The following is a 20000-nucleotide window of genomic DNA, read 5'->3' on the forward strand; positions in this document are numbered from 1 at the left end:
GCAGAAAGCAGCTCGGATGTGCGAGCTGGAGTGGCGCAACAGCTCTTGTTTTGTTGCAAGGCTCTGCAGTTAATAACCTTGGTTCTCAGACGCTTTATTGCACTGCTCTCCAAACGCTCCAGACGAATCCGCCTTTTTTATGGCCAAGTTACTGGAGCAACTGGGAGGATGTGCAGCAATCAAAGCGGAATTCCTGGGAGTCTCACAGGATGTACGATATAAGGAAGTTATATTATCTTATGGTAGGTCATTCAAGCTGCAGGCTTTAAAGGAAGGGGAACGGATTTTTTTGGGGTACCTAGTTAGGACCAAATCCAGCACTCAGGTGCTTTAATAAACACATTTTTACCTGATTGTTGCTGCAGAAACGTCATTACACACAAGCAATGTGAAATCATGTGCATTCACCCCCCCAGAAAGTCTATAACAAGCATGTTAAGTCAGAAATCAGCAAGCAGGAAACGACTTTGTAATGGATATCAAATTAAAAGCTGCAGCATATCCTGTTACTAATGCAGGCTGCAGAAGGGGAGGGGGAGGGGGATGAAATCCGTATCAATACAACAATACAAATAAGGGATTATATTTCATTATAGGGATTTTTTTGTTGATATTTTACAGGTTAAAAACAATGAAGGTGGCAATAAAATGAAGCACAATTCAAGTTAGAGTAAAAAAAACAACATGTCACACAAAATAACCCTTTTTTTCCTTTGTTTAAAATAGAATTCAAATAAGTACAAATAAATTGACTTATTTTTATGTTTGTGTAAATGTAAGCATTGGAAAATAATTATATTAGCATGTATAATGTAGTAATAATATAATAAGAAAAGAAAGCAAGAGTCCCAAAGGGGGTCCGTGTTCTATAAGAGGGAGTTGCTGCAGGTGTAGAACTGTAAACGGTCCCTGCTCAGTTTCTTCTCCTTCATCCTCCGGTTCTGAAACCAGATTTTCACCTGGCGATCAGTCAAGTTGAGCATCCTGGAGAGCTGCAGACGCTTCTCTTTGTTGATGTAAACGCTGAAGAAGAACTCCCTCTCCAGCTCCCTGATTTGAAACTTGGAGTAAGGACACCTCTTCTTGCGCGTCCTCTGCACACCTGCAATCAATTGCATGATCACGTGAGGGGCTGAAATATTCCAATTGGCCATCAAATTGAAGACCTCCTGCAGGGTTCAAGTGCGGGTTCAGGATTTAATGAATTGAGATGAGTCAAAGAGTATCATGTGGAGTTGGAGATTTCACTGCACACTGCAGCTGGGTATTAAACTCGGGGAAACCTTGTAAATTTGCACAAACATTGCTCGTTAAAATTATAAGCAGCTCCTAAAAAGCAAACACTTGACAGTTAGATTAAACGCTTTGCTAGTCCCTTGCAAGGATATTGAGAGTGCAGGATGTTGCAATTGTTGATTAGGGAGTTATTTGAAAGCTTTATTTGCAAATGTTCTTCTTGGTCAACAGAAAATGGTAAATGTGCAGAATATGTTCAGATAATGTGTGGTAAAGTGCATGGTGCATATTGCATAATGTTGAAATTGTTACTTCACACTGATGCTTTTACAATTGATGGGAAAAAGGGAGGGAAACGTAGAGATTTGCATGCTTTTATTGTTGTAAGTTGCTTATAGGTTCTTTTACATGTTAATAATCACAAAAAGTGGGGAAAAGTTGTGGATTTCAATTTTCTTTAATACAGTTTGTTGTTCAAGAACATTAGGAAAGGTGAGATTTTATATTTACGGTTAAAGTTCATGTTTAAGTTGCTGTTTATTGTTAGTGCACATCCTCTTTTAAATGTTAATAATCACAAAAAGTAGGGAAAAAGTTTTTTATTTTCACTTTTTTTTTACAGTTTGTTGTTTCGACCCCGAAGGGAATAAGCGGTAGAAAATGGATGGATGGATGGATGTTTCAGAGCATTAATATGGGAAGTACGATTTTTATATTTGCAGTTAAAGTTCAGGGGCCGTACTTATCAAGCTTCTCAGAATTACTCCTAAGAAGTCTGCTAAGAGTTGACTTAAGAGTAAATAAATTCTTCGCTGAAAGCTGCACTTAAAAGTTAGTTATCAAGCGTCTTACTCACACTTTCAGCGAAGTGTAGGACTGAATCTTAAGTGTCACACTCAGAGCTGAATTACGACATTACTATGTGCCGTAAATGGAATTTTAGGTGACGTCATTTCTGTGTCCATAGAAATGACCAATCACGGAAGGGAATCCGTTGTCTAAGAATAAAGAAATATCTTGGAAATATTTAAGTGGACAGTGGGAGTGTATATTTTGACAATAAACTACAAAATAATACAAAACAAACTAGTCCCCGCCGGCACTCACGCTACCGCTCCCTCTCTTCTGTCGCCCACACACTCACTGACGTCACTCACCTCACGGTCACAAACATACGCTACTGTCATAACATTTTCTTTCCAATTCATTAATTAGGCAACTAATTTGAAACTGGTGTGGGTGGCTCTATATATACTAGCCCACTGCAGCCACATGCAGAAACCAACATGGAATCGAAAAGTATTAAATCTGTGACAAAAATAATACCCGCCCGCTCTGTCTAAACGATATCGTTTGATCAGCTGCTCGTCATCAAACAAATCCAGAACATCGTTCCGCTCCCTGAATGTTCGCGCACGTCTCTCTCGCCTCAGTGCCATCCCCTGCTGGCAACTCCTAACCACTTAAGACACCTCTGAAGGTCTCTTAAATATCGTGGAGAGTAGGAGTGATTCTTAGACTTAAGAACGTTGATAAAAAGCTTTTATTCTTAAGTTTGAGAGTAGGACTACATTTCGCAAATTCTCAGGACTTAAGTGTAAAATGGCACTCTAAGAAGCTTGATAAGTACGGCCCCAGGTTTAAGTTGCTTTTTAATGTTAGTGCACGTGCTCTTTTAAATGTTAATAATCACAAAAATTGCGAGCCAAAGTGCTGATTTGGACATTTTTTTTACAGTCATGGTATAGGAAAACATGTTAATATATAGTTTAGGTCGCTCAAAAATGTTAGTATAAGTGCTCTTTTAAAAGTTAATAATCACAAAAAGTAGGGAAAAAGTTGTTTATTTTCATGTTTTTGTACAGTTTGTTGTTCAAGAGCGTTAATATGGGAAGTGTGATTTTTATATTGGTAGTTCAAAGTTCATGTTTAAGTTGCTTTTTAATGTTAGTACATGCTCTTTTAAATGTTAATAATCACTAAAATTGCGAGTCAAGGTGCTGATTTGGACAATTTTTTTTTTACAGTTTAGGTTGTTTATTGATAGGAAAACATGTTAGTATATAGTTTAGGTCGCTCAGAAATGTTAGTATAAGTGCTCTTTTAAAAGTTAATAATCACAAAAAGTAGGGAAAAAGTTGTTTATTTTCATGTTTTTGTACAGTTTGTTGCTCAAGAGCGTTAATATGGGAAGTGTGATTTTTATATTTGCATTTAAAGTTCATGTTTAAGTTGCTTTTTAATGTTAGTACATGCTCTTTTAAATGTTAATAATCACTAAAATTGCGAGTCAAGGTGCTGATTTGGACTTTTTTTTTTTTTTACAGTTTAGGTTGTTTATTGGTAGGAAAACATGTTAATATATAGTTTAAGTCGCTGAGAAATCTTAGCAAGTGCTCTTTTAAAAGTTAATAATCACAAAAAGTAGGGGAAAAGTTTTAATTTTTTTTTAAATTTTTTTTACAGTTTGTTGTATAAGACCGTCAATATGGGAAGTGTGATTTTTAAATTTGCAGGTAAAGTTCCTGTTTAAGTTACTTTTTAATGTTAGTGCACGTACTCATTTAAATGTTAATAATCACAAAAATTGTGAGTCAATGTGCTGATTTGGACATTTGTTTTACAGTTTAGGTTGTTTATTGATAGGAAAACATGTTAATATATTGATTAGGAAGCTCAGAAATGTTAGTAAGTGCTCTTTTAAAAGTTAATAATCACAAAAAGTAAGGAAAACTTTGCTTATTTTCATTGTTTTATACAGTTTGTTGTTCAAGATCATTAATATGGGAAGTATGATTTTTATATTTGCAGTTAAAGTTCATGTTTAAGTTGCTGTTTAATGTTTAAATGTTTAAATGTTAATAATCACAACAAATTGCAAATCAAAGTGCTGATTTGTAAATTTGTTTTTTACAGTTTAGTTTGTTTAATGAGAAGAATGTTAATATAGAGTTTAGGTCGCTCAAAAATGTTAGTGTAAGTTAGTGTCTTTTAAACGTTAATAATCACAAAAAGTAGGGAAAAAGTTGTTTATTTTCATGTTTTTTTACAGTTTGTTGTTCAGGAGCATTAATATGGGAAATTTGATTTTTATATTTGCAGTTAAAGTTCATGTTTAAGTTGCTTTTTATTGTTTAAATGTTTAAATGTTAATAATCACAAAAAGTGCGATCAATGTGCTGATTTGCACGTTGTTTTACAGTTTAGGTTGTTTATTGATAGGAAAACATGTTAATATAGAGTTGAGGTCGCTCAAAAATGTCAGTGTAAGTGGTCTTTTAAAAATTAATCATCACAAAAAGTAGAGAAAAAGATGTTTATTTTCATGTTTTTTTTACAGTTTGTTGTTCAAGATTATTACACATTAATGCTCTTGAACAACAAACTGTAAAAAAGAGTGATTTTTATATTTGCAGTTAAAGTTCATGTTTCAGTTGCTCATTAATGTTGAATGTGCGTGTAAGCGCAATTACATGTTAATAAGCGCAAAAAAGTGGGATAAAAGATGCTGATTCGTTTTTACAGTTTAAGTTATATAAGTATTAGTTAGCACATGTAATATCAAAGTCAATGTTAAGTCGCTCATTTGACTTTAAGTGCCCTTTAAGTGCGCTTTTTGTTAATAATCACTAAAAGTGGGGGGAAAGGCATTCATTTGATTATTATTTGGAGATAAAGTCGATGCATGAGTATTTTTGAAACGAAAAAAGTGTATTTTGTTGATAATTGAAAAAAAAAATAGTATAAAAAGGTGCAAGACCTGTGTCAATCAATATGGTGCTGAAAAAAGCTAACAAGTGAATTTAAGTGTATTTTGGTAATAATAATTTAGGGTTAAGCACAACAAGTTGAAGTTGTTAATTGTTTCATAAAACATCAATATAAGTGTAAAATGTGAAGATGTATTTCTACATTTTAAGTCAGCCATTATGTTAGAACATTCTCTTTAAAATGGGAAATAATCACAACAGGTTGTGGGGAAAAAAATGTTATTTACATATTTTGTTGTTTATTTGACAACATTATCAAAATATGCAATGGAAGGAATATTTGTATGTTTGAGTCACTCATTATGTTAGACCAAATTGTTAATAATCCCAAAAAGTGTGAGGAAAAAATATGATTTAAATATTTTTACGATTTAAATAATAATGTAATAACAATAATGTAGTCAGTGAGATTTTTATATTTACAGCTTAAGTTCCATATTTAAGTCGCTTATTAATGTTAGACTGCAGTATGCGTGCTCTATTAAATGATCGATCATTACAAAAAGCGTGAGCAAAAATTATGATTTACATATTTTTACGGTTTAAAATTCTATACAACGTAATAACCCACACACATATGGAGTAGAATGTCAGATAGATTTGAATATTTGCAGCTTAAGTTCCATATTTAAGTCGCTCATTGATGTTAGAACGTGCAGTGTCCGTGCTCTAAAAAATGATTAATAATTACAAAAGGTGTGAGGAAAAATGATGATTTACATATTTTTACGGTTTAAAATACTAAAATAAAGTAATAACACACAAATATATGGAGTAACATGTCAGAAAGATTTGTATATTTGCAGCTTAAGTTATTGTTAGAATATGAGTGTGCTCCCTCTTTTAAGTAGAGAATAATCACAAAAAGTGTGAGGAAAAAAATTTTGTAATTTACATATCCATAAATCCATCCATTTTTATACCGCATGTCCCTCTCTCGGGGTGGCGGGGGGTGCTTGAGCCTATCCCAGCTGCATTCGGGCGGAAGGTGGGGTACAAGTCGTATTTAAATAAGTATAATATAATAAGACAGGACTATATTGAATGTGAGATTGTATATTTTAATTAATGTGAATGTAAGGAAATGTGGTCATTTGCATATTATTTAGTGTTAAAGTCATTTTGTTGACATGCAAAACAAAAAAAGGGGCATTCGGTTTATAATCCAAGAGAAAACGGTATGAAAAGGTGAAAAAAGGCTGAAAAGTGAATATTGTGTTAAACTTATGTCCGCTTCTTTCACGGCCAATTTCAAGCACAAGCCCAGCAAGTTGTCGTCGCTTTCAAATAGTTTGACTTAGGAGCCTCCATAAACGTTAGTAGCGTATAAAAAGAGCGTATAAAAGTCTTTATAAGGGCAAAAAAAAAAAAAAAAGCAGGCGGAGTGTTTCCGGTACTCACTGCCGCCTTTACTGCTCGCGTCTTCGCCGAGGCAAGGAGACGATTTGGGGCTGCAGCTGTCCGCCGTCAGTGCTGGAGGCTCCGCAGCCGGGCTCGCCTTCCCTTGTCTGTCCAACTGTGTCGCCTGCTGGGCCGGCGTGGCTCCGTGCTCCGAGTCGAGGAACTGATCGAAAGCCTGCGGCAAGACCCCGTTCCTCCCCACGCCGCCGTGGAACCCCCCCGACCCGGCGTGGACTCCGCCGCCTTTCCCCGGCATGTCCCCTCCTCTCGGGGTCGCGCCCGTCCAGGCGTCGTCGGCGTAGCAGTGCGGCGGCAGACTCCCCCTGCCGTGCTGGTGCTGGTGCTGGTGCTGGTGCTGGTGCTGGTGCTGGTGCCATTTAGCCGCGCCGTCCATGCTGTAGTCCCTGAACGCAACATCTCTCACGGAGGGGACCTGGGGCAGAGCCGACGGGTAGGAGTACGCCACCGGGCAGGAGGACGACTGCCCCTGGGTGAGATAGTGAGGCAGGCCGGCGAAGTCGTAGTAGGTGCAGCCGGGTAGATACATGTTGGAAGTATCAAAATCCATATTGTGTGGTGCAATAATCCTCACATGTCTGCTGTGTGGCTGAGCTGAGCTGCAGTGACTTTAATGTGTGAGCGCCGCTGCTTAGCCATGGCCGTCCGCAGCGGGTCACGTGACCACTGGCACCGACATCACATATGGGCCCGCATGACTCAAACACTGGCTTCTACACACTCAAAAAAAAAAAAAAAAAAAACATTTTTGCATCAGTTGAAGCTATTTCGGGGAACCTGCTTTGCACCTCAGACTGTAAGCCTTTTGTTCATTCGGAAACTTTACTCACCTTGCCAAGATTGGCCTATTATTTTGTTTCCATTATCATTTTCCAAGCGTGCAACCAAATGTACTGCACTGCAGCTTTAAGGATGCAGATACATATGCACACTATATTATTATGGGCCTGCTGCAATGCCATTCACGGTGTCCATGCATCCATCCATGCATCCATTTTTCTACCGCTTGTCCCTTTCGGGGTCGCAGGGGTTGCTGGAGCCTATCTCAGCTGCATTTGGGCAGAAGGCGGCGTACACTCTGGACAAGTCGCCACCTCATCGCAAGTTATTATTGCTCATACTTAGTTTACCGTATTTTCCACACTATAAGGCGCAACAAAAAACCTCCAATTTTCTCAAAAGCTGACAGTGCACCTTATAATCCGGTGCGCCTTATATATGGACCAATATTGAGCCACAACAGGTCCCGCAACCCCAGCCTCTACTGCAGTGGCTCTCAAATGGGGGTACTTGAAGGTATGCCAAGGGGTACGTGAGATTTTTTTTTAATATTCTAAAAATAGCAACAATTCAAAAGTCCTTTATAAATATATTTATTGAATAATACTTCAACAAAATATGAATGTAAGTTCATAAACTCAGTGAAGCACAAGCTCAGGTTTCTCACTAAAATGTCTGTCAAAAAGAACTGTGAAAAGAAATGCAACAATGCAATATTTAGTGTTGACAGCTAGATTTTTTGTGGACATGTTCCATAAATATTGATGTTAAAGATTTATTTTTTTGTGAAGAAATGTTTAGAATTAAGTTCATGAATCCAGATGGATCTCTATTACAAGAGGGCACTTTAAGTTGATGATTACTTCTATGTGTAGAAATCTTTATTTATAATTGAATCTCTTGTTTATTTTTCAACAAGTTTTTAATTATTTTTATATCTTTTTTTCCAAATAGTTCAAAAAAGACCACTACAAATGAGCAATATTTTGCACTGTTATACAATTTAATAAATCAGAAACTGATGACATAGTGCTGTATTTTACTTCTTTATCTCTTTTTTTCAACCAAAAATGCTTTGCTCTGATTAGGGGGTACTTGAATTAAAAAAATGTTCACAGGGGGTACATCACTGAAAAAAGGTTGAGAACCACTGCTCTACTGTAGCGTCTATTCTATGCACCTTATAATGCGGTGCGCCTTATATATGAACAACGTTTTAAAATAGGGCCCAGGGGTAGGGAACCGATGGCTCTCGAGCCAGATGTGGCTCTTTTGATGACTGCGTCTGGCTCTCAGATAAATCTTAACTGACATTGCTTAACACGATAAGTCATTAATAATTCCGCTGGTAAACACAGTGTTAAAAATAACGTTCAAAATATAAAACATTCTCATGCATTTTTAATCCATCCATATGCTTTTTTATACCGCACCTGTTCAAGAAGTCGCATTAATGGTAAAAAGTATTTAAATTATTATTGGTTAGCTTCAGAATAAAAATGTTATTAAAAAGATTAAGAGACTTATTATACTCTAAAAATGTGGGTCTTACTTAAAAATGCACGCATTTAGTTGTATTCAGACTTTAAAAATATTATATGGCTCTCACGGATATGTATTTTAAAATATTTGGCTTTAATGGCTCTCTCAGCCAAAAAGGTTCCCGACTCCTGAAATAGGCCATTCATTGAAGGTGCGCCTTGTAATCCGGTGCGCCTTATAGTGCGGAAAATACGGTATTGTTTTTTTCTTCGGCCAGTGGTCAACAAAATAAACAAACAGTTTTACAGAAACAAACAGTTGTACATTCATACATTGACAATGTTACAGACCGAAAGGGTTTAGGCTGAAGTTGAGCACTTATCGCACCTAACCCAAAAACAATCTCAAATACAAGATGAGCTTCCTAGAAATATGAATTTTTCTTTACACAACATATTATAAATACACTTTGTACACAACATAAAGTCTTTTCAATTATAAACACAGTGAAGACATGTGAAATATCCCTGTACATGTGTTAGTTAAACATTAGTACCTATAATATACTATATACAAACAATCATACTTCCATTATTATTTATATCCCACATTTAGTTTGGAATTAACATTGATCATAGTATTAACTACTGTGTTGATTCAAGAGTGATATATTTTTCCAAGACTTTGGTCTTGAAGTTTTTTTTTTAATGGAACAGGAACATTCAACTTTTGACTTTTTTGTTATTGTTATTATTATTATGGAGCATCTAAACTCCTTTATGATATAAAAAATGTGAATTTACATAAATACAGATGTATAATTGCCTCATGATATTATTTCTGCCTTTATTGATGATTTTATTATTATTTTACCAACACACTGATGAATAACTTGCTTATAAATCAAGAAGTCATGCAAGTAAATGTTTACCAACATCAAATGCTTGGAATATTTTGTTGCATAATCAGTTAATATTACAATATTTTTTTATATCTTATTTCCTGCCAACAAGAAGTGCTTGAAAACCTCTCTTTTTAGTAAAGCTTTTAGTAATGCACCTTTTAACTATCATTTTTAATCTACTTTGTATCTTGTTTATGTTGTTGCTCCTGTTGTTTTAATTGAATTGTTGTTTTACTTCACCTATGTTTTGTACAGCCCTTTTAATTTTATCTGTGAAAAGCGCTTTATAAATAAAATGTACTTACTTACTTACTTACTATAATGACACATTATTTAGAGGCTTTTGCAGGCCACACAAAATGATGTGGCGGGCTAGCTTTGGCACCGGCCTTGAGCTAGACCAGGGGTGTCAAACTCATTTTAGATCAGGGGCCACATGGACAAAAATCTACTCGCAAGTGGGCCGGACTGGTAAAATCACGGCACGATAACTTAAAAATAAAGACAACTTCAGATTGTTTTCTTTGTTTAAAAATAGAACAAGCACATTCTGAAAAATTTAAAAATCAACTCATTGGTGTTCATTTTCAATCTATGAAGATAAATACAAATAATACAATAATACAAATTACAGGATGTTATTTATGTAGTTTGATCATTTTCCTCGACTGGTGCACTAACATCATGTGTTTTTTTGTTTTTTTTACATATGTAGCATAATCTACAAAGATACAAATAATTGCTATTGCGACATCTAGTGGACACATTTAGAACAGCTGTTTCTCTCATTCAAAAATTTCTGCAAATTTTTATACTTAGCAAACTCAACACCCCTGAAATAGACGCACGATGTAAACGTTGAAAAAAATTGTGATTTACATCTTTTTACGGTTTAAAACGCCATTTTATAATATAATAACACAGGAATATACAGAGCACAATGTCAGTGAGAGTTGTATATTTGCAGCTTAAGTAGAATATTAGTGCACATGCTCTTTTAAAAGTGTGAGGAAACAAATGTTAACTTCTTTATGTTTTAAATAACTATATGATTAAATAACCTAGGAATATATGTTGTGTGAGAGTGTATGTTTAAGTTCACGTTTTAGTTGCTCATTTCGAGGCTTTTGCGGGCCACACAAAAGGATGAGGCGGCCCAGATTTGGCCCACGGGCCTTGAGTTTGAAACATGATGTAAAGATTGTAAAGCGCGTATTTGCATGCATTTACTCAAATTATGTGAACATCTATTTCATTTCTTTGGTCTTTTTCAATTCAAAAATGTTGCATTTATGATTAAGGTTATTGGGCCTTGACTTGCTGATTAAACAGCACATTATTCCTTTTTGAATTGGCAAAAATTGTTATAATAGGGAATAAAGATTTCAATTTGGGCTGTCAAAAATAACGGGTTAATTCATGTGATTATTCACAAAAAATACTGCATTAATCATGTATATGTGCAGATTAATCACGCAATTTACATGCTCCTTTGCCTTAATCATGGATAAATAAATAAGGTGCATTCATGTAAAACTTTTAAGAAATGTTCCCATATGACATTCTCACAAACAAATTGAATTTGTCTCTAAAATATATTAATTTAATTTGTGATTAATAATGGTTAATCCAAATTCAAGTGTGAATAATCTGATTTTAAGAAGTTTCATTTGACAGCACTAATTAAAATATATACAGTATTTACTCAGGCTGTCAAACTTAATGAGTTAACTCATGTGATTAATCACAAAAACATCACATTAATCATGTCTATATGCAGATTTATCACACAATTTAATTTGACTGCACATGCTCCTTTACCGTAACCGCAGATGGACTAGTCCAGGGGTCGGCAACCTTTACCACTAAAAGAGCCATTTTGGCAAGTTTCACAAATTAAAGAAAGTGATGGGAGCCACAAAAAAAATTTACAATTTAAAATGAAAAACACTGCATACAGAGCTTAAATGCTTTGTGCTATATTAACCAGGGGTCTCCGACACACGCACCGGCACGCACTAAAATAATGTGGACATTTGATGTTAGTGCAGCCCGCGAGTTTTGAATGAATGGCGCTTGATAGCGTCATACTTGCCAATCCTCTCATTTTTCCCCGGGAGACTCCCGAATATCAGAGCGTGATGACACCGCCCTCTACAGTCTGCCCTAATAGTGTACCTGCTTGACCACACGTAAGTGACAGCAAGGCGTACTACCTCAGCAACCACACATCTTACACTGACGGTGCCAATACCCAGAATCCCATGCAGCACTAACTCTTCCATACTAGTTCAGCAACCACACATCTGACACTGACGGTACCAATACCCAGAATCCCATGCAGCACTAACTCTTCCGCTCAACCAACGCAAGGAGAGGGGGAGGGGGGTTGATGTGTGGGGGGGTTGTGGTAGCGGGGTGTATAATCTAGACCGGAAGAGTTAGGACTGCATGGGATTCTGGGTAATGGTTGTGTTGTGTTTATGTTGTGTTACAGTGCAGATGTTCTCCAGAAATGTGTTTTTCATTCTTTTTTGGTGTGGGTTCACAGTGTGGCGCATATTTGTAACGTAACAATGTTAAAGTTGTTTGATACGGCTACCGTCAGTGTAAGCTGTGTGGCTGATGAGTAAGTATGCTTTGCTGTCTCCTGTGTGTGCTATTGATAACAACATGCAACATGCGGCTGGACTGGCACGCTGTATGTAAATGCTATAGAGGACAATTACTGCAGTGCAATCAGGGCACACCCTGTATCTAGTATTTATAGTCTAAAAAGGATTATTTTTTCCCTGGGAGTTATTTATGAGAGACACTGAGATCCATAAGTCTCCTGGGAAAATCGGGGGGTCGGCAAGTATGTAGCTGAGCCGCATCAGAGTGGTCAAAGAGCCGCATGCGGCTCCGGAGCCGCGGGTTGCCGACCCCTGGACTAGTCAGTGCAAAGGTGAGTGAGGAGACTGCCACGAAATTATATAAAACTTTGAGCAAATAAACGACGTGCATTTAAGTAAAACATTTACAAAATGTTCCTGTATGACGATTAACCTGATAATAAAATTGAATCTGTGTCTAAATATTGGAGTCTTTTTTAGAGTGAAATTGTGATTAATCATGATTAATTCAAATTCAAAAGTGTGATTAACGTGAATTAAAAAATAATCATATTACAGCACTAATTTAAATATATATTTATTTTTTCAAAGTTTGGTTTGGGGTCTTGTATCTTGAATGTGTTTTATTCTAATTGCATTCATCATTCGCCACACCTAGTGTGTGTGTGACAATCATTGGTACTTAATAATTGATATGATGGAATTAACTGGGAGTTACATTTAAACACAAAGGAACAAACACACCCAAAATGCACATTGAAATACATACCTGAATACAAAAGTGAGTGAGAATTTGCATCCCCAAAAGGGACAAGCGGAAGAAAATGGATGGATGTATGGATGTACAAAATAACCACCACCTACTGTACAAGAGTGTGGAACGTAGTCTACGGAATGTCTTAAGCAGGGGTCCCCAAACTACGGCCCGCAGGACGAATCCGGCCCGCCATCGTCCAAAATCAGGCCCGCGGGAAGTCCCAAGTATAAAGAATAAAATTTTAAAAAAGAATTAAAAAAAAAAGCTATATATTATTTTTTTCTGTCTTTTCTTATCCACTTTGTACCGCTTGCTACTCACGATGTCTCCTAGCCGCTCAGGCAAATCAAATTGTCTAAAAATGTATTTTCTCATTGATAACGTGACATCATCGCGCGCACGGAAAGTGCGCTATATATATCTAATATATATATATCGATATATATATATATATATATATATATATATATATATATATATATATATATATATATATATATATATATATATATATATATATATGTGTGTGTGTGTGTGTGTGTGTGTGTGTGTGTGTGTGTGACAATCATTGGCACTTTAATCTTTAATCTTAATATATCTAATATATATATATATATATATAAATATATATATATATCTAATATATATATATATATATATATATATATATATGTATATATATATATATATATATATATATATATATATATATATATATATATATGTATATATATATATATATATATTATATATATACAGCCCGGCCCCCGGCCAAATTGTTTTAATCCAATGCGGCCCCCGAGTCAAAAAGTTTGGGGACCCCTGCTCTCAAGAGACAAATCTGTTTTGATTTACAGTAATTTGTTGTGATATTACAGAGGATTGTGATTACAGTATTTTACTGTGATATATGAAATGACAGTCAATTGCTGTGAAATATAAGGGTATGGTATTTTTTTACAGTCAGTTGTTGTAATGGTACATACAGTACATTATTTTACTGTGAAGAAATACTGTCAAATTCTGTGAAATATTGATAACTTTTTACAGTGTAGAATTGTTCAATTCTATACAATTGTTTGAGCAAAACCTTAGACTTAGACAAACTTGATTGATCCACAAGGGAAATTGTTCCACACAGTAGCTCAGTTACAAAGGATGGAAAGGATAATGCAGGTATAAAGTAGACTAAAAATTGTACCGTAGTAGCAATATAAAATATAACATATATGTAATATTTACACAGTATATATACAGTATATAATACATAATGATATATTCCATCCATCCATTTCTACCGCTTGTCCCTTTTGGGGTCGCAGGGGGGTGCTGGAGCCAATATATTATATAATTATATTATATTATGTATAATATATACAATATATAACAAATCCCAATTACCATGTACAATATTACCGTATATGTAACAGCTCCTATTGGTTTTCATGCAAATACAGTATTAATTAAAAACCAAAACAAGAAGAACTGAAAATTATAGATTTTCATAACTGTCGGATCGTTCCAATAGTGATACTATACCCTCAGTATCATTGTTATATAGAAAGCTCAGCTGCACAAGAAGCCATGTTGTTGTTGTTGTGGCGCCGTTACCTTGGCAACCTCATGCTGTTCACAGTGTAGGTTCATATTAAATAGAACATATAGGTCAATAAATATGAATTTGTTAGTTAGGTAATATTGTATATACATATTGATGATTTATAAGCATTTATAAAAACATTTATATGAAAGTTATGGTGTGTGACTATTTTAATAGTGGACAAATGCCACAGTAAATCATAACAACACTTAAATATATATAAGCTAATATAGTAAAATATAAAATACTTTGCAGTAATGTCTTATATGAAATGTAGTTATACAACAAGACATGTGTTGGGATATTGAAATTGTCAGAAGGACAATTGCAAAACAGGTGCAACACCCTATACCAGGGGCCCCCTTCAAGTAATGTGAGACCATAAGCTCAAAATAAGTCAAGACAGAACTTCAAGACAAAATGGAAATGATGTTATTAATTTGGATGGAGCTGGGCATCACAAACACAATGCTTACTTATGAAAAGTGTCATGGAAGAGGGGGGTTGGGCCTATTAGTACTGTACTTACAGTACATGTCAGTGTAGTCCACTCTACTCTCATACGGCAAAAAATAGTACATGTTTTTGTTCGAAAAGAAGTAAAGTTTAGTAGAAAGTACACACCTTAAATACATGTGTTATGTACTTTTATGTACTTTCCTCTTTCCCTACGCCAAAGTCCTGCCGGTGACCCTGGTGGAGGAAGACTGCAACGTGAATGACATGTGCTGTTTTGCAGGTTGAGAGTCCAGCCACACCCTGCTTTAATGCACTCTCTGCAGCTGACACACTGTCAAGCTTGGCTACAATCACAAGCAAGCCCTAAAGATGAGGTTGCCATGGTAACGGAGCCCCCACAACAACAACATGTCTTCGTGTGCGGTGGAACTTTGTATGAACAATGATACAATATTGTCAGTGCAGGTTTTATACCAATATTGTGTTTGCGTAAGAGACAATAAGTTCACGCTTTGTATTTTGCTCAAAGAATTACACTGTAAAAAATTAACCAGGATTACACAGTATTTGCCTTTGTTTTTTCAGGGTAGAATAAATCCACATTTTCTGACAATATCCTTATATTTCACAATACAATACTGTTATCATAGTCTTATGTATCATCAATTCAAAAATTACTGTACATTCAAACTGATTCGTCTCTTAAGGGCTTCCGTAGACCACGTTGCACACTCTTGTACAGTAGGTACACAGAGGGTCATTTTTACAACATAAAGTATTCATTTAATTGTAATTAACTATAAAATTACAATTGTGAAATTACAACTTATAGTTTTAATTTAATTGTAATTAACTATAAAATTATAATTGTTAATTTACTTAGACTTAGACAAACTTTATTGATCCACAAAGGAAATTGTTCCACACAGTAGCTCAGTTACAAAGGATGGAAAGGGTAAGGATGGAAAAGATAATGCAGGTATATAAAGTAGACTAAAAATGTACAATAGTAGCAATATAAAATATAACATATATGGAATATTTACATATTAATATACAGTTTATAATATATACTGATATGTTATATTATATTATATTTGTATATAATATATACAATATATAACAATTACCATGTACAATATTACAGTATATGTAACAGCTGCAGCAAAAAAGGGCAAAAAAAAAATCAAAAAAAAAAAAGCATGTAATTTTTATTTTATTGTAAATATTCTTAAAATCACAGCTCTGTAGTGACAGTAAATTGCTGTAAAGATAGTTCACAGTAAATAACTAACTGTGACTGTAAAAGTAATGTAAGTATTAGCCAGTGATTTGCTCTGAATTAACAATGAACATTTTTACGGTGCACTGTAAAAAATGACCGGGATTTCACAGCATTTAACAATATTTTCCCCCAGTAAAATGCTAGAATCAAAACTTACTCTAAGATTACAACTAACAGCTGTAAAAATGACAAAACCCTTATGTTTCACAGCAATCAACTGTAAAATACTGCAATCTTTGTCGTCTGTGATGTCACAACAAACTAGAGTAAATTCAAACTGACTTGTGTGGTAAAGGGTTCCACAGAATACAATGCACAATCTTGTACAATAGGTGGCGGTATGCGGTTAGGCCGAGGGAGTAATTAACTATAGCATTACAACTGGAAAGTTACAGCATTTAGTTGTAACTGTATTATAATTAACTGTAAAATCACAGCTCTGTAGTTAAGTTACTGTAAATGTTACTGTGCAAGTAATGCAATTACAAGGCAGTATTTTTCTATGAATTTACTATAAAAACAATTTTACAGCTTATATTATTAATTAATATTTGGTTTATTTTGTTGCATTGCCTAACGTTGTTTTTCGATTTTTGGTAGTAATCTAAGACCGAATTGCACGAAAACCAAGGCAAATGTTCCCATAAACAAGAACATGCAGTTGAAATCCAATTAATCTGTTCCAGACACCTACATGTGACCTTAGAACACATTTTAGGGAGGTTAAGGTCAAATGCAGAGAATAATTTCATCACACCTAGTGTGTGTGTGACAATCATTGGTACTTTAACTTTAACTTTAATTATAGGTTGCAATGTGAAATTCATATAAATGATCAACCAAAGGGATAAATGAACATTTAACATTATTGAAGACTCTTGTTGGTGAAGACAGCGTTGAGCGCCACAACTTCATACTTGAATTCAATTGTGTTTCTCACCTTCTCTGTCAAAGTGCTGGCACTTGCAACTTTCTTTGGCCCTATGGTGGCTTCTTTTGCTGTCATACTCAATAAAAAACCAGCGACCAACACGTCGGATTCTTTGTTTGGGGAAGTGATTTTGTTACGCACAATGGTTGGCCACGTTAGAAAGTAAACAACACCAGGGCAAATTTTTAGCAAAGATTTTGGTGAAAACCTGCACACAAAAAGTGGGGTGTATAGGAAACCAAGGTACATTTGTTCACAAATACATTTGTTGATGCACAAATATATTTTTAATTTGCTTAAAATATTTGTTGTATGTTTTATTCTTACAATGCTGATTAACAAATTAAAGGCAAATTAAATTATTAATTTAGATGTATTTTTTTTTAAACCTATAAGTATCAGTAATACTGCATGGCTTTGTAGGACTAATACCAAAATGTGCAGTATCGCCCACCCTGTATACAGACTTCACCATTTTAAAACAGAATTGTATATTCATATAGGGGTACAGAATCAGAGTTCAAGTATGATGCGGTATGCTTTGGATCGTGAACTACTGTATTTCTTTCCATACAGAACCCACTTAACTAATCATAAAACTGTCTTTAAAAAGGCGAGCTGAACCCACGTCCGAGCAAGGAAAAAATGCAAAAGCCCATTATGTCAGAAGTATCATATCATGCTAATATAATCAAAATATATAATACAACACACAAGTTTGCTGTTTAAATGTGCAAGCTGAGTACTACACTGTATTTTACATATTTGTGAATATATGTTTATCAATTTAACATGTTAAATAACATGTTTATGCACTGCATATATTTAAAAATATATATGTTTACAAATTTATATAATTGTTGCAAATGTTAAAAACACTAAATGCATGCTAATAATTCACAATAAATGCATCATTTGTAACCACGTTACATTGAGTTATTATGGTTTGTGTAAGCAATTAAGAAACATATAAAAAAAACAAGAATGCTGTATTTTCTTTGTTTCTACCCTTTGGAGAGGTGCTGTGTCAACACTTTTCAATGACTCGGAATGCAAAACTGTAAATAAAAGGCATGGTTAAAGTGTCTGTTTTGTGTGTGCAGCATGTATAATTCATAAGTACATGTTTCCAGACTGTACACCAGTACTGTCCAACACCATAAAGTATGTGTCACATGATGCTGTGTTTTTTTCCTTAAATATAGTCCTTAATTCAGAGCACACATAAACTGAAGGGGTCTTATATTCTTTGTTGTATTAAATATTTTGGTAATTCTTATGCAATTCTCTTTTACATTCTTCAGTATAGTTGTATCCTCAAAGTAATCTATAGTTAGCCTACCAAAGAGGTTTTCAAATGAATATTTTAGGTTAACCATAAAGCCTCATAATGTGTGTCCGAGAGAGAGGATTGGAAGTCATAATAAACATGTCTGCTGTAAAGTAACAACCGCACCTTCCACTTAAAATGTTACATTCTACTCTAGTCACATGTTTTTTTTTACTTTTGGTGCATGCAGAATACTGCAAATATACTGCAGTTCATTGTGTTTAATGTATGTACTTAATACCCTTGGATGTTATTATTCACAAAGAATATCAATTTTTTTTTTTTTTTTTTTTCCAATTCACGCTAAGGGAATAAACATGTGCTTTACATCAGGTGTGGCCAAAGTGTGGCTCTTTTTTTGTTGGCCAGCAACATATTGTATATGATAAACAAGACAAAGCAAACTGAAAAAGAACAAATAATAAAACTGGAGAAAAAAAATAGGGGGGAAAAGTAAAAATGTATACTATACTAAAAAATAATACCATTATACAATTATGACAATTAGTTTTAGCCTGCTTACATAACAAAAATAAATATCAAAAGGGCCTCTTTATACTTTGACTTTTCAGTATGTGGCCCTCAGGGGAAATGTTTGGACACCTTTGGTTTGCATGAATGGCCGTTGTTTCAAGTGGGAACATGATAAATAATAAATAAATAAATAATAAATACATAATATAACAATATAAATGTTGTATGAAAGTGGGTCAGAGAGAGGGCGTGTGCAGGGCTTTATTCTGCTGTAATTACTTTATGTAAAACTTGGATCAAACTTTTTTTTAATGTGCCATTGTTAAGTAAAAAGGTCATTTACATTGGAAATGTTGCATGTTATTCACATGTGGAAACTGTAATGTGTTGCTTGCAAACATTTCTTAGTATATATATATATATATATATATATATATATATATATATATATATATATATATATATATATATATATATATATATATATATATATATATATATATATATATATATATATATATATATACTAAGAATTAATAATTATTATTTTATTTTTTTTAAACTAGCTTTTTTAAATTTAACTACGCATATATTTTATTATATTGTCGAACCTTTATATTTCTTTCATGTAAAAAATACCTCTATAGTATCCCCTATAGTTCTGCTCATGTATAAACAGCACTGCAGACAATTGGGATACTCTGCCGGTAGAGGGCGCAGTGACACCAAATAAACCTTGAGGTGCCCTACTGGAGAAGTCAATTTCGAAATATTCCGATGATATAAATTGTGCAAAATTAAGACATAAACAAAAAATATATAAATATGCCTTTTACTTTCAATATCAGAATAAATAAGGTTTCGGCATTACAATAAAATGTAATTCCAAAAGATATGAAAACTATAAGTCATCTTTAAAAATTATACTTAAAATATGTATAAAAAAATGCATATTGTA

At 34.4% G+C, this 20000-nt stretch overlaps 1 protein-coding gene across 1 annotated transcript; it reads right to left on the reverse strand.

The window, feature by feature from the left end:
- Positions 1–692: 692 nt before the first annotated feature.
- On the reverse strand, positions 693–6975 carry hoxa11b (homeobox A11b). The gene is made up of 2 exons (XM_062064201.1): positions 6408–6975; positions 693–1102 (listed from the first exon to the last, which is right to left on the reverse strand). The coding sequence occupies exons 1-2, from the start codon at positions 6973–6975 to the stop codon at positions 867–869; spliced, it is 804 nt and encodes a 267-aa protein (XP_061920185.1). The 3' UTR covers positions 693–866.
- Between the last annotated feature and the right edge of the window lie 13025 nt (positions 6976–20000).

Source organism: Entelurus aequoreus, linkage group LG11, assembly GCF_033978785.1.
Source record: "Entelurus aequoreus isolate RoL-2023_Sb linkage group LG11, RoL_Eaeq_v1.1, whole genome shotgun sequence".
NCBI lineage: Eukaryota > Metazoa > Chordata > Actinopteri > Syngnathiformes > Syngnathidae > Entelurus > Entelurus aequoreus.